General features: G+C 52.6%; 2 protein-coding genes and 2 long non-coding RNA genes across 11 annotated transcripts in view; 2 read left to right on the top strand and 2 right to left on the bottom strand.

The window, feature by feature from the left end:
* HOMER2 (homer scaffold protein 2) overlaps window positions 1–24,313 on the bottom strand; it is a 615,401-nt gene that overhangs the window by 218,839 nt on the left and 372,249 nt on the right. The gene's annotated exons all lie outside the window — the stretch shown is intronic.
* Window positions 446–9,466, bottom strand: LOC144616745 (uncharacterized). The gene is made up of 3 exons (XR_013556471.2): window positions 9,045–9,466; window positions 6,122–6,231; window positions 446–731 (listed from the first exon to the last, which is right to left on the bottom strand). It is a non-coding gene; the product is annotated as an uncharacterized LOC144616745 (long non-coding RNA).
* On the top strand, window positions 751–3,529 carry LOC132668621 (uncharacterized). Its single transcript, XR_009605662.3, has 3 exons — window positions 751–2,647; window positions 2,719–2,797; window positions 3,260–3,529. It is a non-coding gene; the product is annotated as an uncharacterized LOC132668621 (long non-coding RNA).
* TM6SF1 (transmembrane 6 superfamily member 1) overlaps window positions 3,743–24,313 on the top strand; it is a 58,084-nt gene continuing 37,513 nt past the window's right edge. Inside the window, exons 1-7 of one of the 8 annotated variants that reach the window (XM_078449064.2) lie at window positions 3,743–4,053; window positions 9,591–9,694; window positions 14,003–14,100; window positions 18,934–19,037; window positions 20,749–20,831; window positions 21,481–21,602; window positions 23,366–23,470. In XM_078449064.2, the coding sequence (XP_078305190.1) occupies window positions 3,962–4,053; window positions 9,591–9,694; window positions 14,003–14,100; window positions 18,934–19,037; window positions 20,749–20,831; window positions 21,481–21,602; window positions 23,366–23,470 (708 nt within the window). In that variant the 5' untranslated portion in view covers window positions 3,743–3,961. Of the gene's footprint in view, window positions 4,054–9,590; window positions 9,695–10,791; window positions 11,387–14,002; window positions 14,101–18,933; window positions 19,038–20,748; window positions 20,832–21,480; window positions 21,603–23,365; window positions 23,471–24,313 lie in introns of those variants that run through there. The other 7 variants (XM_078449063.2, XM_078449065.2, XM_078449061.2 and 4 more) reach the window with 7 other exon arrangements.

Here is a 24,313-nt window from a genome sequence, read left to right as displayed (position 1 = left end):
AAACCCCATGAGATCGTGACCTGAGCTGAAGTTGGACCTGAGCCAAAGCCGGACGCTTAACCCACTGAGCCACCCAGGCTCCCCTCCCACTCAAATCTTAAATGCTCCCTGCACTTGAGGTCTTCTGAGATCGAGGCCCTGGTCACCTGTCTTCACTTCCTGCCAGCCCCCTCGTGCATGATATCCCAGTATCTTCAACCAGAGCAAATGGCTTGGAGTTCACCAAGATGCTCCCACACATTTCTGCCTTGAACACGTGCTGTCCTCATTGCCTGGGAAGCCCCACCTATTCCTTGTCTGCTTGGCCAGCTTCTACTGGTTCGTCAAGTCTGGTCTAAAGCCTCACCTCCTCTCTGAAGCTTTTCTTGGTTCCTCCAGACGGAACTGTTGGTCCCTACGGCAATCTGTACATAGATCTTTTACGCCTTGTACGGTAACTGTTTACATATCTCGTTCTCATGCCAGACGGTGGTCTTCTCGGGCAAGATGTACTTGTAATTCATCTTCGTGTGACCACGTCTTAGAACGACGCCGGAAACACGGTAGAGTCCCTCAGGACATTTGAACAAGCTTATTAGTGATGTAACTGCCACACCCATTCTTAACAGCAGCCAGCAGAGAGCGCAACTGAATCCGGGTCAGCATGACAGGAGGGGTAAGTCCAATACAGATGCCACTTGTGCTTGTGGCTGCTGAGTCCTTGAAAGGTGGCTAGTCTGAAACGGAATATACTGTAAGCGAAACACATAAAATTTCAAAGTATACAAAAAGGTCAAATATTTCAATATCTTTTGACGCCTGTGACCTATTGAAACAATCACCTTCGGACATGGTAGCTTAAATCAAATATATCATTCCACGATGAATTTCACGTATGTCTTTTTACTTTTTAAAAAAATGTTTCTTTATTTCGAGAGAGAGAGAGGCAGGCACAGAGAGCGTGCCCATGCAGGGAGGAGCAGAGACAGAAAGAAGGAATCCCAAGCAGGCTCTGTGCCATCAGTGCAGAGCCCGATATGGGGCTCAAAGCCATGAACCACGAGATCACGACCTGAGCCAAATCAAGAGTTGGATGCTCAACCAACTGAGCCACCCAGGCGCCCCTCTATTTGCTTTTGTAATGTGACTACTGGAAGGTTTAAGGTTACAGGGGCCCCTGGCTGGGTCGGTTGGGAGAGGATGCCACTCTTAATCCTGGGGCCACAAACACAAGCCCCATGCTTGGTAGAGTTTACCTAAAAAAAAAACACCTCCAAAATTAGGTTATACATGTGGCTCACATTCTATTTCCATCAGACAATGATGATCTGAACATTCATCCCCTGAGCAAAGATTTCTTGAGTACCCACCCTGTACCTCCTCTGTTCATCTGAATGATGGGAATAGAACTGTAAGCAAGACAGATAATTTCCTGATTTATCTTTAAGGAGCGTACATCACACTGGAGAGAGGGACACAGAACAGAAGGCAGACATGTAAGCAAGATAATTTTGGAGAGTAAGAGTGCCGTGAAGGAAGCAAAGCTTGACGGAGAGGGTAAGGGAAGCAGGAGGGTGGTCAGATGAGGCCTTCTAGAGCCGGTGGGATCAGAGGCAGAGAGACGAGGGGGTGGGGGGGACATGGGAGACAGAACAGACCTGAACAGACAGTAGGGAGTAGGGGTGCAGATGGGGAGGGGCAAGACAGACCTGACAGGCGTTTGCTGCAACCAGAGGGATTTGGGATTGGCCGGAACTCAGGTGGACTCCCAGGGGTCTGGCTTGGACGACCAGGTTTGTGGCGATGCCACCAGATGAGAGAGAGCTGTGAGGTGCCTGTGGGACGCCTCTGTGGCAGCACTGAGGGGAGGAGTCAGTGTTGGGGATGGTAATTCGGGATCTCTCAGCATAGACAAAGGTATTAAAACCAAGCACGGAGGGGCGCCTGTGTGGCTTAGTCCGTGAAGCCACTGACTTTGGCTCAGGTCGTGATCTTGCAGTTTGTGAGTTTGAGCCCCGCGTCAGGTTCTCTACCCTCAGCGAGGAGCCTGCTTGGGATTCTGTGTCCCCGTCTCTCTGCCCCTCCCCCACTCTCTCTCAAAAATGAGTAAACATTAAAAAAACACAAGTGTAGATGAGAAAGGAGAGAGAGTAGGTGGCAAAGGGGAGGAACCTCTGGCCCAGGGAGCATCCTTGTACATTGGGACATAGTTGTGTATGTGCCTTGGTTGAGGGGAAGGAGCCAGGGCAGCCGGAGGGGTTCAGGGTGTGACAGAGAAGGCAAAACGGACCCAGTCAGGTTTGGGCAGTGATCGAGGGGCTGGACTGGCCTCAGGGGTTGGGTGGGAGGACAGAAGGGGGCTTTAGAGGAGCTATCTGTTGTCCGGAGGAAGTCAGAGGTATTTTGTTTGTTTTTTAATGTTTATTTATTTTTGAGAGAGAGAGAGAAAGAGAGAGCATGAGCATGGGAGGGGCAGAGAGAGAGAGGGAGACACAGAATCCGAAGCAGGCTCCAAGCTCCGAACTGTCAGCACAGAGCCTGACGTGAGGCTCAAACCCACGAACAGTGAGATCATGACCTGAGCTGAAGTCAGACACTCAACCCACTGAGCCACCCGGGCATCCCTGGAGGAAGACAGAGTTTAAGGGGAGTGACATCCAGGTCACAGGTGAGGACATGTCTTGGGAGAACTTTGGGTGCGTCACAATTTGGGCCAAGGTTTTCTCATTCTATCCTCAGAGTTGGAGAAGCCTCCAGGAAGCACCAGGATAGGGGATTAGGAGAGCCAGCTTGGGAAAAGTTGAGTGGCCCAGAGCAGGTAGGTCACAGCCTCTCTGTGGCTCATTTTCCTCGTCTCTAAACTGAGCTGAGTGATGTCATCAGGTCGCTGGCAGTGGTACCCTTCCTACACTAAGTACATGCCACCTCTCTGGGTTGTTTGAGCTGCACTCTGTTTGAACCTACTTTCCTTCCCTTTCCGGGACAGTAGACTAATCCAGGCTCAGTCCCGGGGTGGGGGGGCTTTCTGAGACCTGGTCACCAACATGGTCAAGCAGCCAGGGCAATACTCGGCTCCCTTCTCTGTAACCAATGGGCATCTGACAGCCGTCTGAGCAGCTCTGAGCAGCGTCCTTGTCTCCCAGTCCTTGTGCCCCATGCAGGGCCCAGCGCAGGCTGTCCGGGGTAACCTGGCCTCCAGGAACGCTACCAGGGATGAAACGAATGGTGCTCTCGTGTCTTAAATCATAGCATTTCTCCCTGTGTCCTTTTCAACCCCCAGAACGGGAACGGCGGGAGCCGGCCATGGCCGACGCACACCAGCTCAGTTGCTCCCACAACCACACCGCCCCAGGTTACCCCCATTGTCAGGGAAGGGAAAAGACACAGGACTTGAGTAACTTGGCCAAGGTCAACAGCAAGCTGAGGGAGCAGCCAGGGCTTGAAAGGGATATTCGCATTCTGCCCCCTGTCCGCTGCCGGCCCAGAAGATCCAAGCCTTCGGGATCATCCGTCCCGCCGGTCCCCGGCCCTAGGGCTCCCCACGTGGACACCCCCCACCCCCCCACCCCGGGTCTGGCTCCACCCCCCTCCGCTCCGCCGGAGCCTCTCCAGGTCGTCGACGACCAGCCCCCGGCCGTGCCCCCACCCCCCACTCCTCCCGGGCCGCCGCCCTCCCGCAGATCCCCGCCCTCCCCCCCCCCCCCCACCTGTCCCGGCAGGGGGCTGTCTCCGCCCCCCCCTCGGCGCCGCCCCCCGCTGGCGGCTGAGCCCCCGCGGCCCTCAGCAGCGCCCCCTCCCGGGACTGCAGGGCGGCGCTGCGCTGCGCTCCGGGGCGGCTGCGGGCCGGCTCGCCGAGGGGGCGCTGCTGAGGGCGCGGCGCGGGACGCCCCGAAGGGCACGGACTGGGGGCGCGGGCGCTGCCGGAAGCTGGGGCGGGGCGCCGCGCGGGATGCGCTGAAGGGCGAGCGGCGCGGCGGCGGCGATGAGTGCCTCTGCGGCCACCGGGGTCTTCGTGCTGTCCCTCTCGGCCATCCCGGTCACCTACGTCTTCAACCACCTGGCGGCCCAGCACGAGTGAGTGGGCGCGCGCGGCGGGGGTCGGCGCCGGGGGACGGGGGCGGCCGAGCGGCAACTTTTCCGAGGGGGCCCGAGCCGCACCCGGCGGGGGCCGGGCAGGGGAGGGGAGGCGCGGGGTGGGGGTGGGGGCGCGCGGCCCTGGGGGGGCTGGTGGGGGTGCGGCTCCGGCGGGCGGGCGTCCGGGACCTGCGGCGCAGCCCTGGAGCCAAGTGCCGGGCGCCCGCGCGGTGCGGGCACCGGGGAGACAGAGGTCAACGAGGCGATGCCCCTGCCCTTGGGGAGCCCAGGGGCAGGGGTCCCGGGCGGTGCAGCAGCGACAACCACGAGCGCGGCCGTGTTCCCCCGGCTCGTGCGGTGAGCGTTTCCACGTACGGACACACACATGCTTCTCATTTCTTATTAATTTTAGAAACTGTTGTGAATGACTAGCAGAAATAGCCCAGGACGAGCGGGCAAAGACCTGGGTTCTAGGCGTGGCTTTGGCACTGTCCCGGGGCGGGGGGGGGGGGGGCGGCCTCAGTTTTCCGGTCTGTCAAATGGCCTCTCTTTGTATCCCTGTTGTCAGGATCCGAAGAGACCTGTTCGCGAAGAGGCGCTGTGCAGGACAGACAGCTCAGGGGCGAGAGGCAGGGCCGTTGGAGGCTAAGGAAATGGGTGGAGCCCAAAGCCGGCCTCGGGCTTGTGCGAGGGGTCCCTGGCTGAGCAACTGTGCACCAGGCAGCTGCGGGCCCGGCCGGGCAGTGGGACCGGTGCCAGGCCTCTGTGCCTGCTGATGTCCCCCCGCTGTGTGTGGGGACGAGGAAGTTAACCTGTTATGTTTCCCACAGCAGTTGGTGCTAAGGAAATTGCATCAGTCTGTAGCTGCAACCCCCCTCCAGACCTTCAGGCTGCGGATAAGTGTCTGCCCACAGGGCGGTGACTTCCTTCTCCCCTTCTGTGTCTCCGTCTCTGCCTCTGCCTCTCTCCTGGGGCCACCACTTGCTGACAGCCTCCCCCATCCATACTGAGCACTCCCCAGGCACTGGCATCCACTGCCCTTGGTCTGACCCAGTCTTGGGGTGCAACTCCTGCAAGCAGCAGCTCTGGGCAGCGAATGTCACGAGTCTGTGAATACAGCGCACGGGGGACCCTGCGTTCCTCCAATGGCATTATGCGCAGTTCAGCAAACATTTATTGAGTCCATAGGCTGCGCGTGACTCTGTTCCAAGAACTGGGGATATGGCTATAGACAAGCCAGGAAAGGTGGGGGACACGAGTGTTGAGACAGACATCAGTAAGTAAAATGGGGCAACCCGAGTGCCTGGGAAGGGGACTGGTGGTCAGGGAAGGTTTCCTGGAGGAGGAGACTTGAGGTGCAGGAGGTGGCCACCGGGGGATGTGGGGACAGAGCCTTTCAGGGCGGGGTGGGGGGACGTGGCTGGGTGTGGGGGTATTCTGGAGGGAGGCAGGGCAGCTTACTGAGAGACTGCATGTCCTGGAGAGGATTTGAGGATGACTCTGAGATTTTGGCCTCAGCCACGGGCAGGATGGCGATGGCATTTACTGAGCACACACTGAATTATGTATTGCTGTGTATTATTGAGCACATTGCTAAGCCCTGCAGAGTTCTGAATAATTGCTTCCAGGCATTCTTCCCTTCCCCCTGTAGGTTAAAATTCCAGTGGCCTCTGACTCCTCTCTCTTCTTTCTCTACCACCCACCCCGCCACCGTCCCCTTCCACAGCCACAGTGACCCCAGGGCTGGGTTAACATCTGTTTCCTCCCTGCAGTTCCCCGGGCACTGGCCTGCTGGAGCTCCCCTGGCCCAGCCCTTGCATGATCCTTAACTTCCTGCTTCCTTGCCCTTCCTCATGTAGTTCCCTCTGACTGGAGGCCTTCCTCCCTGACCTGACTTTTGAAGCTGCACCAGGACTCTATGGCCTGGGGTAAAATGCCAAATGCCTCCTCTAACTTTTCCACAGTACATGTGATCTTTCCCTCCACCCGGCCCCCTTGGATTGCACTTTTCCCACCAGAGTTACTTTCCTGTGGCCAAACTCACCTTCCCAGATCATACATAGCTCACCTGAGTATTGTCTTGCCCAGCACAGGGCCTTGTGCATAGCAGACATTCAGTTAGGTTTGAAATAGTTGGATTAGTTGAAGCTTCCTTCCCACCAAACCTTTTACGAAAGCCTGAAAAACAGAAAAAGCAAGTCAGGTTAAGGAGTCAGGGAAGAGTTGGGATGTCTCTCTCTCTCTGTCTCTCTCTGTCTCACACACACACAAACACACACACACACGCATGCACACTTTCTCTCTCTGCTCATACTCACCCATACATGTCCCCTTTGAGTAGGTGTCCTTTCGTGGACACCTTGTAATGCCCCCCCCATTCCAAGACCCATGACTAGCAACTTTTTCTCCTTGGGGTGAGTCTCAGCCCTTACCCCATCTCCCTCTCCCCCTAAGTCCCTGCTGGGTTCTGCACTGGGCTGCGACCGGCATGCACACAGGATCTGCTGCCTCAGTTTCTCTTCATGCTTTGCTCCTCCCCCAGGTGGCGAGTGTGAGGGGACACGTGAACCAGTTTACACAGCTCTCTCATACTGTAGAAGAGCACCAGCTGCGTGATCTTGCCGGCTGTAGGCAGAGGTCCTTGGTAGGAGCAGGAATGGGGGTTACTTTCTGGCCACCACCTGACTCAGGCTGTGATGAAAATGCCTGTCAGCTTTTATAGCACATCTAACCTCTTCCCTCTTCATGGGATGCTTCAGTTCAGTATCATGTTCCTGACCCACATCAGCTTCCTCTTCTGTCCTCTCTTCCTTTTGCTCATCCCTACAGGAGGAGCCTGGAACAGCCACTGATGGGCACCCCTAGAAGCTTCCTATTTCAATTTCTTGCCTGGACATTGACAGTCGTCCTCCTTCTTATCATAGAAGTGTGCCATCCATGCATCCATCCACCACCTGTAATCCATCCATCTGACCATCCACCCATCCACCCATTCGTACACCATCCACCATCCATTCATCCATCATCCATTCATCCATCCATCATGTCATCTGTCCATTCATTCACTATCTTCCTTCTATCCATCCATCCATCCATCCATCCATCCATCATGTCATCTGTCCATTCATTCACTATCTTCCTTCTGTCCATCCATCCATCCATCCATCCATCCATCATGTCATCTGTCCATTCATTCACTATCTTCCTTCTGTCCATCCATCCATCCATCCATCCATCATGTCATCTGTCCATTCATTCACTATCTTCCTTCTATCCATCCATCCATCCATCCATCCATCCATCATGTCATCTGTCCATTCATTCACTATCTTCCTTCTATCCATCCATCCATCCATCCATCCATCCATCATGTCATCTGTCCATTCATTCACTATCTTCCTTCTATCCATCCATCCATCCATCCATCCATCCATCATGTCATCTGTCCATTCATTCACTATCTTCCTTCTATCCATCCATCCATCCATCCATCCATCCATCCATCATGTCATCTGTCCATTCATTCACTATCTTCCTTCTGTCCATCCATCCATCCATCCATCCATCATGTCATCTGTCCATTCATTCACTATCTTCCTTCTATCCATCCATCCATCCATCCATCCATCCATCATGTCATCTGTCCATTCATTCACTATCTTCCTTCTATCCATCCATCCATCCATCCATCCATCCATCCATCATGTCATCTGTCCATTCATTCACTATCTTCCTTCTATCCATCCATCCATCCATCCATCCATCATGTCATCTGTCCATTCATTCACTATCTTCCTTCTATCCATCCATCCATCCATCCATCCATCATGTCATCTGTCCATTCATTCACTATCTTCCTTCTGTCCATCCATCCATCCATCCATCCATCCATGCATCATGTCATCTGTCCATTCATTCACTATCTTCCTTCTGTCCATCCATCCATCCATCCATCCACCCATCCATCCATCCATCCATCCATTTATTTCTCTTTCCTGGCTTACTCTCCCCCTCTTTCCCTCCCTCATCTATCTATCAATTCTTGTATACCCTAGCAGAAGTCCCCAGGCAGACTTTGTGTCATATTCTCATGCCCCACTCCAAAGTATTTAGATTCTGCAGGTCAAGGTTGGCCTATGCTGATGCCCAGTGTCCATTCCCTGACTCTTTGTGGGGTCTGGGGCCAGGTGCTGAGGATACCGCTCTCCTGCCCCTGCAACCAGTCTCCTTGGGGCCCATCTACCTGAAGGTTGGATGGATCACTTCCCACTTCCCGACTGACCTCTCTTACATTGGGGGCAGATTTCTGACTGGTGCCTAACACCCATTCCAGCTACAGGTGTGTGGATTGAACTTCAGCATGAGTTTGTCCTTCAGTTACCGGTAGGTCTTATTGGGTTGTGGAGCCTGTGACTGAGAAAGGTACTTTCCAGAAGTCTCAGGGGCAATGGCAAAGGTTACCCAGCAGTTCTCCTGTTGGGCTGGAGTGGTGTGGATGGATTTCAGCTGAGGACTGGTGCCTGTGGGAGCTCTCGAGGGCTGTTGAGGGGGTGCTGGTGTAGCAGGCTGTAAGAGAGGGCCAGGCAATACTTTGTCTATAACTGCAAGCCCAGTTGGTGCTGGAGGTGAGAGAGAGCATCTGTGTGTAGGACTAGAGGTGACCTCCTGGGCGAGAGAGCTCAGAGCTCATTCAGACGGGACCCTCCGTGGAGACAGGGACCTCCTCCATGCATCCACCGTGCCTGGTACATAGGGGTGCATAATACATTTTATCCTTAATAGGTTTAAAATTAGTTAATGAACAGGTGATGACACAACATGGCTTTGGCATAGCTGCACAGTTGGGCAGTGGCCGCGTAGGGGCCAGAGTGCAGGGCCTTGACCAGTTACTGGGCCCAGCCTCACAGCCTAGTGCTGCTCCATGGGGAAGGCAGCTTGGCTTCCGGCATCCTCGGCGCCGTGCTCTTTCCCTGTGCCCAGCCTCGCCTCACCTTAGCTCCCGGGTGTGGGGTGGATGCCGGCTTGCTGGCCTTGGGTGTGGGGAGCTGGCTTCGCTCTGGCCGCAGGTCGGGCCCCAGCTCTTCCACCCGGCCCTCCTTCCTTGTCCTCCTGAAACGTCTGTGCGGTTGTGACTCCCGTGGCTCCCTGGAGCTCAGTCTGAGGGTTTCCGGCCGGCCCTGAGGGAGGTGGTGGGATTCGGTGGTTAGGCACGTCCATCCCCGGGGAGCAGGGTTTGGGGAAGCGGGTAGGCAGAGGCCATCTGCGGGGGGGGGGGGGGGGGGGGATGGGATAGGATAGGGGGGAGGGTGCTATGCAGGTGGGCAGGATGGGACGAGTGAGAACCTGGTGGCTCTAGTCCCTGAAGGTCACACGGGTGGCCGGGGAGGGGCCAACGTGCTGCAGAAAGACAAAGCCCACAGCACGAGAGCTGTAGGCAGAGGCAGAGGTGGGAGCAAACGCGATCAACAGCCAGGAAATTCCACGCACTCATGTATTTATTTCGATAAGTGACCACCTCCCTGCTCCGGTTGTTGCAGTTCCTGGACAATCGTAGGGGTTGCTGCCCTCATCCTGCTCCTGGTAGCCCTGCTGGCTCGTGTCCTCGTCAAAAGAAAACCACCCCGGGACCCGCTGTTCTATGGTACGTGTCCACGGGCCCGTGGGACGGAAACTGTTGGGGTCGACTCAACAGCACAACACTTGACTTTTGCCTACATTATGTTTCTTCTATGAACAAGAAGTCTGCCTCCAATGCCCTGAGCCCGCTGGTAATGTGGTAGGAAGCGTAGGAGTATTTCAGGGCCACACAGTCCTCCCTCCTCCCCTCCAAACTAACGCCTCCTCCGGGTTGTGGACCCCACCCTTTCCCAGCTGAGATCAGGGCGGGAGGTCACTGCCAGGGCCAGCCAGGCAGGATGCCCCTCTGTTCCTCGCCCCCAACCCCAGCCGTGCTCTGACCTCTGATCTCCACTCTCCTTCCTGCACCTCTGGCCCTCTGGCAAACAGCCTTACCTGGTGTGGAACTTAGCTGTACAAGTACAGTGGCTCGGTCTGCACATTTGTATAATGAGGAAACTAACAGCCCTTACCACGGAGGGCCGGTGCAAACATTAAACAATATTTGTAAAATACTTATAACAGTGCCTGAAAAATACACACGTGCATTAAATAAATAAAAACACCACTGATTAAGCACTTAAGAGTGTGCCTGGAGGCGCCTGGGTGGCTCAGTCGGTTAAGTGTCCGACTTCGGCTCAGGTCGTGATCTGGCGGTCCGTGAGTTCGAGCCCCGCGTTGGGCTCTGTGCTGACGGCTCAGAGCCTGGAGCCTGTTTCAGATTCTGTGTCTCCCTCTCTCTGACCTTCCCCTGTTCATGCTCTGTCTCTCTCTGTCTCAAAAATAAATAAACATTAAAAAAAAAAAAAAAAAAAGAGTGTGCCTGGTCGTGGCCACTGCAGCAGGAGTGTTTTATTTATTTATTAAAAAAAATTTTTTTTAACATTTATTCATTTTTGAGACAGAGAGAGACAGAGCATGAACGGGGGAGGGTCAGAGAGAGGGAGACACAGAATCTGAAACAGGCTCCAGGCTCGGAGCCATCAGCCCAGAGCCCGACGCGGGGCTCGAACCCACGGACCGCGAGATCATGACCTGAGCTGAAGTCGGACGTCCAACCGACTGAGCCACCCAGGTGCCCCAGGAGTGTTTTATTTAATCCTTACAACAAATACCCTCCAGTTACAGATTAAGAAGCTGAGAAACGAGGTCACGGTCGCATCCTGAGACCGGCATTGACCCCAAAGCTTGTGACCTTTGTGGTCCGAGCCGTTACCGCCTTCAAGCGCTTCCCCTGCCGGGAACTTTGCTGGGCGTTTACTCATTCAGTGTCTGCTGTAGCCAGGCTGCGTGTCAGACACCCCCCAGGCCCGACCTCCCTGTAGCAGCGGCAGGCGCTTTCCATACTCCGCCCCCCCCCCCCCTCCTTCGCTGAGATGCAACTGACAGGTAACCTTGTGCGAGTGTGAGACGGAGGCTGCGGTGACGCGATGCGCGCATACGCTGGGAGATGGTGACCACGACCGGGTCGCTTGCCTTCAGTAAGGTCCTTCACCTCCCGTAATCACCCGTCTCTGGTGCGCGGTGGGAACACGAAGTATGCAGCGCGGTGTCGTCGACCACGGTCACCACGCGGCAAATCAGATACCGCAACTCACTCGTCTTACACCCGGAAGTTTGTTTGGCCGACATCTCCCCGTTTCCCCCACTCACCGGCCCCTGGCAACCACCGTTCCAAGCTCTGTTTCTGTGAACTCAGCTTTTCTAGATTCCGCATGTAAGTGAGATCCTACGGTATTTGTCTTTCTCCGGATAACTTATTTCACTTAGGACAATGCCCTTGAAATCCATTTATGTTGTTGCCAATGGCAGGATTTCCTTCTTTTTTTTTATGGCCAAGATTCCATTGTGTCTGTGTATCTTCTTTATCCATTCATCCATCAATGGACACGTAGGGTGTTTCCATGTCTTGGCTATAAACATCTATTTCCTTGCTCACGGGTTGGCCAGAATGCTGTGCTTCAGGCTGTGGGTCAGATTCAGGGCTGTGTCATGTGTCTCCTTGCTCTTGGACCAGTAGCTCCCCAAGGCGTGCCCTCCTCCTGGCAGAGGAGACTTGGAGTTGGCCATTGTCAATTCCACTGGCCACACGTTCCACTGGCCACAGCAAGTCATGTGGCTGAGTCTATCACCAATGGCATGGGGCATATTCTCTGCCCGCAGTGGATCTTGGCAAAGGTGGGGAGGCAAAGAAGAATTGGGAGTAAATAATTTCTCCCAGCCTGTGTATAAAAAACCCTAAAGTTGAGGGGCACCTGGGTGGCTCAGTCGGTTAAGCGTCCAACTTCGGCTCGGGTCATGATCTCATGGTTTGTGAGTTCGAGCCCCATGTTGGGCTCTGCACTGACAGCTCGGAGCCTGGAGCCTGCTTTGGATTCTGTGTCTTCCCCACTCGCACTTTGTCTCTCTCTCTTTCTCCCTAAAATAAACGTTAAAATTTTTTTTGAAAAACTGTGAAGTTTAGGTAAATGATGCAACTTGCCTAAGATTGGATAGCCAGTCAGTAGATTAGCTGGACCTGTCCCAGTTCAAGGCCCACATCTTCTCCTGCCCCACACTACCTGCCTTTGCTGTGGCCCTGGTCCACCTTTCTAGACAGGTCTCCTGCTGCCATCTTCCCCCCGCCGGCCCCCCGCCACTCTGTGGTGCCCATACTTAGCTGACTTGTGTCTGTCCTGACTCCCCAGGGTTGAGCACCCTTGCTCCCACACCCTCGGCCCTCTCTCCTTGTCTCTGTCACAGCCTTGAGCACACGGAAGCCTCAGGGCGGGTGCTTACCCCCTGTGACCCAGCATCTGATGCTCCTGTCAGCTTCAACGAGGGTGGAACGGTCCAGTGATCAGACGCTAAATGCTTCCTTTCCTGGGAGACATATGGTGACTGATCACTGATGGCCGATCCCGGACTACCAGGCCTGGACCACAGGCCTGGGAGGCACAGGGAGGCAGGGTGTGCACGGCAGGGCAGCCGTGGGCCTTCCGCTCCCAGTGAGAACGTGAACCCCGCGGCCCCGGCTGCAGACTCGGCAAGGCCAACTTCCCTTCTCTGTGAATTAACCTCTGCCGCTCTCCTCCCCACTTACTTTTTCATGGCTTTTGTTTTATTTTTTTAATTTTTCAATGTTTGTTTATTTATTTATTTTTTTTTTTAATTTTTTTTTTTTCAACGTTTTTTATTTATTTTTGGGACAGAGAGAGACAGAGCATGAACAGGGGAGGGGCAGAGAGAGAGGGAGACACAGAATCGGAAACAGGCTCCAGGCTCCGAGCCATCAGCCCAGAGCCTGACGCGGGGCTCGAACTCACGGACCGCGAGATCGTGACCTGGCTGAAGTCGGACGCTTAACCGACTGCGCCACCCAGGCGCCCCTGTTTGTTTATTTTTGAGAGAGAAAGAGACAGAAGACAAGCAGCAGAAGGGCAGAGAGAGAGAGAGAGAGAGAGAGAGAGAGAGGGAGACACAGAATCTGAAGCAGGCTCCAGGCTCTGAGCTGTCAGCAAAGCCCGATGTGGGGCTCGAACCCATGAACCATGAGATCATGACCTGAGCTGGAGTCGGACACTTAACTGACTGAGCCACCCAGGCGCCCCTGAGTCATTATTGTAAATATACCCACCTCGTGGTCGCCTCTATTCTTGGCCACTGGTTACTGGTTTTGTTCCCTCTGTGCAGGTGGGGTCCTGGGCAGCCCCTTGTAGGGAGCAGAGGACGGATGGGGGGGCCTGGTAGAATCCTGTGGGACAGTTAGCGGGTGAGTTTGTCATTCTGTCCCCCTGGCGGGTGTCTCCTTGGACAGGGCACTTGGGCAGTGACACAGGCAAAGGTACCAATGTGTGTGCAGGAGGGACCTTCTGTTAGCCCATGATGAGTGTCCACAGTCACATTAAAAACAAGTCACTGTTACTGGTGAATGCCAAGCTCTTAGTCGTTGTCTCCTGACCTACTGCTTTTTGTTTTTTCTAATTTAATGTTTGTTTATTTATTTTTTAGGGGCCGGGGATGGTCAGAGAGCGAGGGAGAGACAGAACCCCAAGCAGGCTCTGCACTGGCAGCAGAGAGCCCGGGTGCAGGGCTCGAACCCACAACCATGAGATCATGACCTGAGCCAAAATCAAGAGTCAGATGCTTACCTGACTGAGCCACCCAGGCGCCCCCTCCTGACCTACTGCTTTTTAAACTACTGCTTCCTTGGGGCACCTGGCCGGCTCAGTCAGCGGAGCGCGCGCCTCTTGATCTCAGGGTTGTGGGTTCGAGCCCCAGGTTGGGGGTGGAGGTTACTTACAAAAAAACGTTTTCTTCATTAAGAAGGAAACTCTCGCTTTCTTTGCTCTAGTGTATGCAGTGTTCGGATTTACCAGCGTGGTGAACCTCATCGTAGCCCTGGAACAGGACGGAATCATTGACGGGTTCGTGACACACTACTTGAGAGAGGTACGGCATCGCTCAGCAACCCTAAGCCTTACGCCAAACGGTCAGCAGCCTCAGCCATGTGGCTCAGAGACGAAATCCCTCCGTTTGGTGTAAGCAGGCACGGTCCGTGGCATCGCTCACTGCCACGGACGCAGCGGGTTTACTCGCGTGCAAAGCGGGGGGCACCTCTCTCCAGACTTCGGCCGTACACCTGTTCCCTCACACCCGCTCCACTCCCCTTTGCCAGGAATGAGATCCTTCAAGTGAATTCGGTGTTTGGTGTCTGTCACTGTGAAACCATTACTACGGCCAAAAGCTCAAGCTGGTCTTACACGTGGAGAGTGGCGACCCCCACGGCACTTACGGAAGCCACTTGATTGCGATGACCATCCTTCCCTCCCCGTCGTCATGTGCCAGTGCCGCCCGGCACTTGAGACACCTAATCCTCCTCCCTGTGTTAGGGTGGATGAATCCGGCCCCAGAGAGCTTAGGTCACTTGCTCAAGGTCACACAGGAAATAAGGAAGGAGCAGAGCTGAAAGTTTCGCCTTCGTCTGTGTTTCAAATAATGGAGAGCTTCGTCTGCAAGCTAAGGGAGTTTGGACTTTACCTCACACTCGAGGGAAGATTTTGAGCCAGGGAGCGATGCAGTCAGCTCTAGGAAGGATGGGCTCGAAGGGGAGGCTTTCGCAGGGCCAGTGAGGGCAGGCGGGTGGCCAAGCACAGGAGGTAGGGAGGAGGGACGAACTTCGGAGAACTGGAGTCTTTGGAGTGAGCGGGACCCAAGGATGAGTTGGGGGTGATGGGAAAGTAAGACATCCTGCCTCCTGCTTTTGGAAGTATGCAGGTGTTATTAAGCCCGGAGGGGCGAACCGGAGGAATTTACTTCTAAAGACAGTAGCCGGAGTAGACTGTGGGGTCACGAGACCTGCTTTCTCCCGCCAGGAGCTGTCTCAAGTGGAGACAAGTCCTAGCTGTCCTAGGAGCAGTGATGGAGGCACACAGGGGGCACACTGTATGGGCACACCTATGAGATATCACGGGTTCGGTCCCAGACTGTTGCGTTAAAGCGAATATCATGACAGAGCACCTCACGTGAATGTTTTGGTTTCCCAGTGCATGTGAAAGTTATGTTTATGGGGCGCCCGGTGGCTCAGTCAGATAAGCATCCGACCTCGGCTCGGGTCACGACCTCACAGCTCGTGGGTTCAAGCCCCGCGTCGGGCTCTGTGCTGACAGCTCGGAGCCCGGAGCCTGCTTCGGATTCTATGTTTCCCTCTCTGCCCCTCCCCTGCTTGCGCTCTGTCTCCCAAAAGTAAATAAATAAACATCAGAAAAAAGTTATGTTTACACTACACTGTAGTCTGTTAAGTGTGCAATAGCATTAGGTCCAAAAAGCATACGTACCTTAATATTAAAATGCTTTATTGCAAAAACTGCCTACCACTGTCGAAGGTCTCGGTGAGTCATCTTCTGCTGGTGGAGGGTCTTTGCCTCCATGTTGGTGGCTGCTGACTGATCAGGGCGGTGGTCGCTGAAGGAGGGGGTGGCCGTGGCCGTTTCCTAGGATACGACGACAGTGACGTCTGCCGAGGACAGGAAGATGCTGTGCAGGGAGGTGCAGCGGTCAAACACACCCAGCAGTTGCTAAGTTCACCGTCTTGTGTGGGTGCGGTTCGTGGGGCCCCAGAACAGTCACAATAGTAACAGCAAAGATCACGGGTCACAGATCACCGTAGCAACTCTGCCAGGAATGACAAAGTTTGACATATTGCCGGAATTACTAAAATGTGACACAGACACAAAGCGAGCAACTGCGGTTGGAAAAACGGCCCCAAGAGACTTGCCTGATGGAGGGTGGCCACAGAGCTTTAATTCGTAAAAAAACAAAAAACACAAAACACAACACAAACAACTCAGTGTCTGCGATGCACAATGAAGCAAAAGGCAGTAAAACAAGGTGTTACCTGTGTACAGAGGAAGAACTAAGTCCGGAAGCAGTCAGGGGAGTCCCCATCGAATTTGTGATATTGCTCTAGCATTTTTTTAAAACATTTTAATGTTTATTTTTGAGAGACCAAGCATGAGCGGCGGGAGGGGCAGAGAGAGAGGGAGACACAGGATCCAAAGCAGGCTCCGGGCTCTGATCTCAGCACAGAGCCCGATGGGGGGCCCGAACCCATGGACTGTGAGATCATGACCTGAGCCTAAGTCAGACGCTTAACCGACTGAGCCACCCAGGAGCCCCTAGCATTTTTTTAAATTGCAATGACAGTGGATGACAGACATTTTCCAGATGGACTGGGGTGGGGGTGGGGGTGGAGGGCATTCCGAGGGGAAGGGACAGCTTGAGCGAAAGCTTGGAGGTGAGAAACAGCAGGTGTCTCCCCACGGTCAGCCTGGGGTGCAGGTTTGCAGGGATGATGCTGAGTTCATCTGGGGACGTGTGGAGTTTCGGGTGGTTGAGGGACATCCTGGCAGATGTTCTGGTTGGCAGGGCTTGAGCGCTGAGGAACATTCCTGGCGGAGAGATTTGGGGGCCATCTCAGTAGGAGCCTGCTCGGGGGAAGTGGGGAGAGAGGAGACACCGGAGGGTGGAATGTGGGAGGCCGTAGCCAGAAGAGCCCCCTGAAGCAAACTGCGAAGGGACAGGCCGAGACGCCGAAGGGAAGCCTGGGGAGCCTGGGGCCACTGGGTCCAGAGGGGGCAGGTTTTGGGGAGAAAGTGGCTGCTGAGAGGGCCGGGAGGTCGAGCTGCTGAGGTTGGCCAGCCCTGAGGCAGACGGGGTGTGAGGAGGTGGGCTGGTGTCACTGTGGGAAGGACGGCAGGGCCAGGTTCTGGGCACCCGGCTGCCAGATACAGGAGGCTGGCCTGGTCCCGCAGGCAGAAGCTTGCTCTGGAAGGCTTTGGAACAGAAGAGCAATGTGTCAAGAGCTAATGACTCTTCATTTGGCAGGTGGATCGGAAGGAGAGCAGGCAGCTAGAGGGACCGTTTGGGAATGGCTCAGTGAGGGGCAGGGAGGGTTTGAACCGGAGGGAGGGTGGCCCGCGGTGACCTCATAAACAGAAATGAAAGGACGTGCCCACACACTGCATAGGAGAGAGAGGGGTGGAAACAGGACCCTGCAGCTTTGAGCTGGGCAGGCAGGGTGGTGTCATCCTTAAGATAGAGGCCTCGGGGGCACAGGGACAGGGGTGGGGGCAGGGAGGGGGAGGGGGTGGGCGCTCAATTGAGCATCAGCCTCTTGATCTCCTCTCAGGTCATACCTCACAGTTTGTGAGATCAAGCCCTGCGTCGGGCTTTGTGCCGACAGTGAGGAGCCTGCTTGGGATTCTCACTCTCTCTGCCCCACCCCCTGCTGGCTCGCTCTCTCTGTGTCTCTCAAAATAAACTTAAAAAAAGAAAGAGAAGCCAGCTGAGGCTCAATTGAGGGCAGAAGCTGATGCGTGAAAACTTAGGAGTTCTGAAGGGCCTGTGGGGCATCTAGTTACAAATGTCCTGGGGCGCCTGGGGGCTCAGTCTGTTAAGCGTCTGACCTCGGCTCAGGTCATGATCTCACGGTTTGTGGGTTCGAGACCGCGTCAGGCTCTGTGCTGACAGCTGGGAGCCTGGAGCCTGCTTCGGATTCTGTGTCTCCCTCTCTCTCTGCTCCTCCTCCCCTCATGTTCTGTCTCTGTAAAATGAATAAACCTTAAAAAAATTTTTTTTTAATTAAGAAAAAAAAGTGTCCATGAAGCCACCAGGGGAGCCAGCACCGGCTCCGAGAGTCCGATGTGTAGGCATGAACAATTAAAGTCATGAAATCGGATTGGATTGTTCAGTCAAAGCATGTCAGGGAGAAAAGATGTGCGTCAGGCGTGGGCACAGAAGTCCAGCTGCTGTGTTATTTCTGCCTCCTTGCTAGTTCTCATTCCATCTCACTTGTGGGGAGAGAGGACCGGGCAGGCCCTGCCCCGGGCACACCATGCTTCAGAGGGGCCCCTCCTGGCTGGCTGATCTGACTGTTCTGGCCGCAGAAAGGACTGAGGGCATCTTAGGAAGACAGGCCAGAAACAAGGCGGGATGGCATGGACGTGGGAGAGAGAAGAAAGGAACACGAGACTCAGAAGGAAACGAAAAGCCCGTGCAAATCAGACAGTGATCTTGTGGTAGCCTTCCGGAAGCACGACATGTTGCTCGTCATGGGATCTCATGGCTGTAAAATGAAAAAATCCTCAGAAGTATGGCTTTTCTTGACAGTATGCTCTGTGCTAGATGTCAACTGTGTGACCTTAGGCCGGTCTCACAACCCCTTGGCGCTCTGTTTCATCTGTAAAATGGAGTCAATCGTTGTCTGTCCCATAGGGCGGTTGGGTGCCCGTCTGTGTGTGTGTGGGGGGGGGTGGGGCAGAAGTGCCTTCCTCGTCCTCACTCGTGCAAGCCTGGGGATGAGCACGTAGGTGAATCGGGAAGGTCGGCCGGTGGCTCTGGTGAGCAGGGTCTCCTCTGGCCACCGTCCTCTGGCCAGAGCTAAGCGCCCTGAGTCTCATTTTTGACTTGGCCTCAGTGCGTTAGCGGATTGCCCGTGAGGCTGTCTTGTATCGCCATCCATGGGCATTGGCCCAGCCGGTCAGATGCTGGCTGGGCATTCTTCAGGGCCATCCCGCGGCAGGCTCCAGTTTTGGGGGCTCCAGGGTAAAGCTGTGTTTTCATGTGCCTACTAATTTGTAATCGTACAGGATTCTGCATAGTTTCAAGTTAGCAGACAGACACAAGCTGGTTCTGTTTCATTTGACTTGAAACACAGGTCTGGAGTTCTGTGTGGAGATGTCCGAGTTATATGTAAAGTAGACTCATTTCTTAATCTCTCCGTAGGGTGAACCGTATCTGAACACGGCGTACGGGCACATGATCTGCTACTGGGATGGCTCTGCTCATTATTTGATGTATCTGGTGATGGTGGCAGCCATAGCATGGGAGTAAGTCGGTCCGTCTGCTGTGTGTGCCTTTGCCTTAGCAACCGGTACGCGGGTACGGAAGGAAAACACAGATGTGGGGGCAAATACACAGACAGGCATACACGGACATGAACATACGCTCCTTGGACACAGGTTAGACGTGGCTTTGTTTTCTTGGCATCGCTGCCTTTTGAACGTGGCCCTCTGGATCGTCCCCTGCCATGGTGACAAGCTTGGGCAGACCGCTCAAGTTACTGTGTTCTAAGGACCGTCTCATTTGCTGGAGTGAAAGCCCAGTCCGTTCTGGTTTTAAACTTCCATCTCATTTCGGTTCGAAGCTCTGTCTTTCCTCCACCTCCGGTTCCCGTGTGGCCCTGAGGCGTGGGGGTCTGCACTGAGGTCAGGGCGTATGGCCTCTCGTTTTGTTCTTTCTCGAGTCGCCGTGCAGCTGGCCTCTCCGGGAATGTGTGTGTACGTACACGTGGAGATAAAGGAAGAGGGGCAGGGTCTTACGTGACACTTAGTCTTCTGGGGATCGATGCCCTCCGTTAGGATACGCTAGGTCTGTCACGTGGAGCACACGTGTGGGCTCTCGGGAGACCCTTCCACAGGAACGTGGGCGTTGCAAATCCAAGCGAGCAGAGCTCTCTCTGGCTGAATGCGTGGGACTCCTCTGCCATTGCTGGTACACCCGCAGCTTCTTTCCGTTGGGGTCCCTGTAACCTAGATCGCATACCCTTTGGGGTAGGATCTCTTCAAGCCCAGCTAGGTTCCTGGGCCTCCCCTTGGCTCCAGGTTAGAGAAAATGGTGCATTCTTGCCCCATGCCCCTGCTGCCTCAGCTGCCTCAGTCATGAACTCAGGGACAGCTCCCGCTAAGTTTTGGACTTTTCTGGGCACTGACTTCTCTCATCATGAAAGGTACCCAAGTTCCAGGGACCACGTCACGTATTTCAGAGAATGCCTGGGCTCTGCTCGGAGGCTGCCGGGAGTGGGCGAGTTTCTGTGGCTCAGTTAGCATCCTGCTGGGGAAGAAGATTCTCCTGCTGACAATCCCAGTCATTGTGAATCTGCTGCACTTGGCTTGGGAGGTGGGGCAGGCGGAAAACACAGTATCGGCCACCTGTTTCCCTTCAGATAATCTCCTTTTGATTCCTCATAGCCCCTTGTGGAGGTGGGCTGTCAGGGTTATCGGCTGAAAGAGCTTTTTGTCCACACTGCCTGGTAAGGTCAGGGGTGTCTGGTGGCTCCTTTTGAACACGGGGGAGGGGTTACATATTATCTTTGTCTCTAGAGCTCTGGCCAAAATTCTGACACCATGAAAAGTCCACTTACCATCCTATTACTCATACTTACAGTGATTTAAAATATGGGTCCAATTTCCTTTCTTTTTGTGAACTTTCTTTTTTCCTTTCCTGCTGGGAACTTCTTACAAAACCGTCAAAAATGAGGCACTTCCTTTGACAGTGATTGACTGTGCTGTAGATTAACAGACGACCAGTGTTGCAAGCGAAATTCCTATTCAAAAGGACACAAAGAGGGTTCTATGGTATAGATCCCAGGTGGAAATGAAGTTTGATCACCAGGGTCCCCGAGGGTTGATTTTTAACTATCGATTCAGTAAGTTTTGGTTCATAGACTTTACTAGTTAGGATACCGCTAATAATATGGATCATCTTTTGCTAATGGGTGTTCTAAGACAAGTGCACTAAGCCAAGATTTTTTCATTACAGGGAAAGCTATAGAACCATTGGCCTCTACTGGGTTGGATCTATTATCATGAGCATTGTTGTTTTTGTGCCAGGAAACATTGTGGGTAAGAAACTTTATCTTAAAATTCACTTTCCTTTTTCTGAAACAATGGGGAGTGTTCTTAAATAGAGGAGGTATCTTGGTTGTAACAGAATCAAGAAATTCCAAGCTTATCACAATGCTGTTTGGCAGAATTCTTCCTTTTCCCCTCCTTAATCTCACTTTTTAAGAAATAGCTTTTGAGCAATTTTTGGAAGTAGACACTGAACAATTAGACAATGGTGTATCAGGGCTTCCTGACATATAGGATCTAGAGGGGGTGAGTATTGTGTTTGCGGCTATAGGCAGTGTGCAAATGTTTCCTACAGCTTTGTGTATTATATGTAACTCGATACATTTGATAAATACATTTAAAAATGAAGACTCTCAAAAGCTAATGTAAAAGGTAATTTACATGTGCAAGAAATCAGGGCATTATATTAAATATACTTTAAAAATACAGTGGATAGAATGTGCCTGTTAAAAAGCACCTGATAGTTTTAATTTGACCTGTTTTTTTGTTTTGTTTTTTTTGTGTGTGTCTCATTTAAGAATATTACCTGGTCCCCAGCACAATTTTAGATGGCTTGAGGTGGGGCGGTATCCTAAATGTTGCTTGTGTTTACACGTGCTTGTGGCAAACTTTTGACTTTTTCTTTCTTTCTTTTAAATAGGGAAGTATGGAACACGCATTTGCCCTGCTTTCTTCTTAAGCATACCATACACTTGTCTTCCTGTCTGGGCTGGTTTCAGAATCTATAATCAGCCGTCAGAAAATTATAATTATCCCTCAAAGGTGATTTTATTACGTTAACTGTAACCTGTTCCCAAGCGCACAGGGCTCTCACATCTCCTGGTGATCGCACTGAACCACGCCTCCGTGGACGGGAGCATCTGGGGCAGCTGGTTTGACTGTGTCGATTCTGTGCATTGGTCACGCCTTAGTTACAGTGGCAGGGAGGGTGTTTCTGTCTGCTTCAGACATCTGCTTCAGTGGGCCAGGCCGTGCTGTTGGTCCGTACTGGCTGTTCCCATCAGATTCTGCATTAGTGCATGGCGTGTGTGGTTTGTCTGAGGCTGTTTATGGCCTGGCATTTGAGCATCCGGGCCCCTCTTTCAGAGATGCCAGTGCATATACTGTCCCAAGGGGAGGCTGGAGAGATGCTGCTATTCAAGGTAGCACACACAGCCACAGGGTGTGATTTACCAAGAGATCCAGGCACATGGAGACTGGCTCCAGGACGTCTTCTGAGACCCCTCCCTTCCATTCACAGCCAAGGTCGTCGGAGTGAAACAGTACTGGCTGGGGGGGAGGGGGGGGTACTCTGTTAAGGTCTTCATTTCTAAGGTAGTAACGTCTTTCTAAGTTTCTCTTCCTTTTTATAGGTATTAGATCCTCAGGCAAGATTCTTTAAGCAAAATGATATATGAAAATATGAATTACCAGAGATAATCAGACCGTGATTACTCATACTCATTTTACTGTAAGATTTCCGTAGAATTCATTAACATCCATTGTAATTTGCAAACACTTCATTTGTAAACAACTAGACACCTGCTGAGTAAACTCAGGTTGGGGCACTGCTGGCTTCTGCTCCCTTACATCCTTTTGAGGAACCAGGGGGTAGCCAAAAAGAAAAAGCAAGCAGTAACCATAGCCTTGGGCTCTGCTGCTTTTAAAGTCTCCATGTCAGTGCCTCAATGGAGTGTTCATGTCGTAAGACACATACAACTGTTCATGATCATTTTTTAAATGTTAAAACGCAGTGGTGGCCAGGGAGAAATGGACACGGTCACACAGTGCTGAGAGGAATAAATTCAGAATCGCTCTGCAGAGCAATTTGGCAGTGTTTATCAGCCTTGAAATAGTTAACCCCTTAAATTCCGCATCTAAGGCCCTACCCTCAGAAAATCATCAGAGAGATGCTAAGACTTATGTACAGAATTGTTCAACATCACATTAACGGTGAAAATGCATAAATATCCACTCGTGAGAGAATGGCTACAGTATGTTGTTTCCACATGATTTTAAAAGCTTTAGGAGAGTTTTTAATAATGTGGCAAAGTGCTTATAATATAGGTAGATGTTGAGTGTCAAAACACTCAAATTTATACGTAAAGTCATAATTTTGTAAAATATAAATGTGGTGTATGTATGTATATCTGTATATATATGTGTATATTTACATAAATTTACATATATGTATACGTATATAGGGAAAAATATAGTGACTCTATAGTGTGATGGGTTTATGGTTTACCTTACTTTTAAAATGAGCGTATCTCATATAATGATAATCACAAAACTGCTATCTCAAGAAAACTTTAAGGACTCCTAGAGTTCGAAGGAAACTTCAGGGTGACCTGGCCCAATCTCCTCATTTCACAGATGAGTAATCTGGAAGCTGAGAGGAGGAACATGATTTTCCTAACTTACGTGCCTAGTGGTTTAGGACATGAATCCCTCCCTGTCCAGCATCTCAGCCCTCCTGCTTCAGTAGACCTCAGACTCTTTCTTGGCGCTTTGGGCCTGCTCATGGGTTACAAACTCTATTTTAGGTCGTTCAAGAAGTGCAAGCAAAGGACCTGCTGAGAAGACCATTTGATTTAATGTTGGTCGTGGGTCTCCTCCTGGCAACTGGATTCTGTCTGTTTAGAGGCTTGGTAAGTGTAACAGATCAAAGTAACATTAAAAAAAAAAGAGAGAGGGGCGCCTGGGTGGCGCAGTTGGTTAAGCGTCCGACTTCAGCCAGGTCACGATCTCGCGGTCCGTGAGTTCGAGCCCCGCGTCAGGCTCTGGGCTGACAGCTCGGAGCCTGGAGCCTCTTTCTGATTCTGTGTCTCCTTCTCTCTCTGCCCCTCCCCCGTTCATGCTCTGTCTCTCTCTGTCCCAAAAATAAATTAAAAAAGTTGAAAAAATAAAAAATAAAAAAAAATAAAAAAAAAAGAGAGAAATACATATTTAACCAGACTTTCTAGAGCCTGGAGGCCTGGCCCTGCTTGCTGCCACTCCCACCTGTGGGGGTCACCCCCAGGCCTTCCTCCCTCCAGGGTGGCCCCTGCCTCATCCCTGGACACCACCTCCTTCGGGTCCCTGGATTAAGCCCCACCCAGGGGTCTCTTCCTTCCCCCCGTTTTAGGGTGCCTGAAAAATTAGCCATTAGAGTTTCATTCTTTTGGTTTCTTTGAATGTTTCTGATTCTGATGTAAATGTCTTTGGGAAGGGTGATACCTGAAGAGTCCGGTAAGGCTGTGTTCTCAGGGATTGAGGAAGGTCCCTAGAAGAAGGAGTTAGAATCTTGGCTATTTACCTGCTGTATGGCCTTCGGAAAATGACTTAGGGTCTTTGACCTCAGTTCCTTTCGCTATAAAATAACAGTACCTACCTAATGGTACTGGGTTGAAGATTAAGATAATAGACATCAAAACACGTACAGAGGGCCCTATACGTAGTAAGTGTTCAGGAAACGGTTGGCGTTACTCTTTTTATCAATAGATGATCCTTGG

The sequence above is a fragment of the Panthera onca genome, chromosome B3, assembly GCF_046562875.1.
Source record: "Panthera onca isolate mPanOnc1 chromosome B3, mPanOnc1 haplotype 2, whole genome shotgun sequence".
Classification (NCBI taxonomy): domain Eukaryota; kingdom Metazoa; phylum Chordata; class Mammalia; order Carnivora; family Felidae; genus Panthera; species Panthera onca.
The sequence above is the reverse complement of the archived record's forward strand: the minus strand, read 5'-3'. Positions and strand labels throughout refer to the sequence as shown.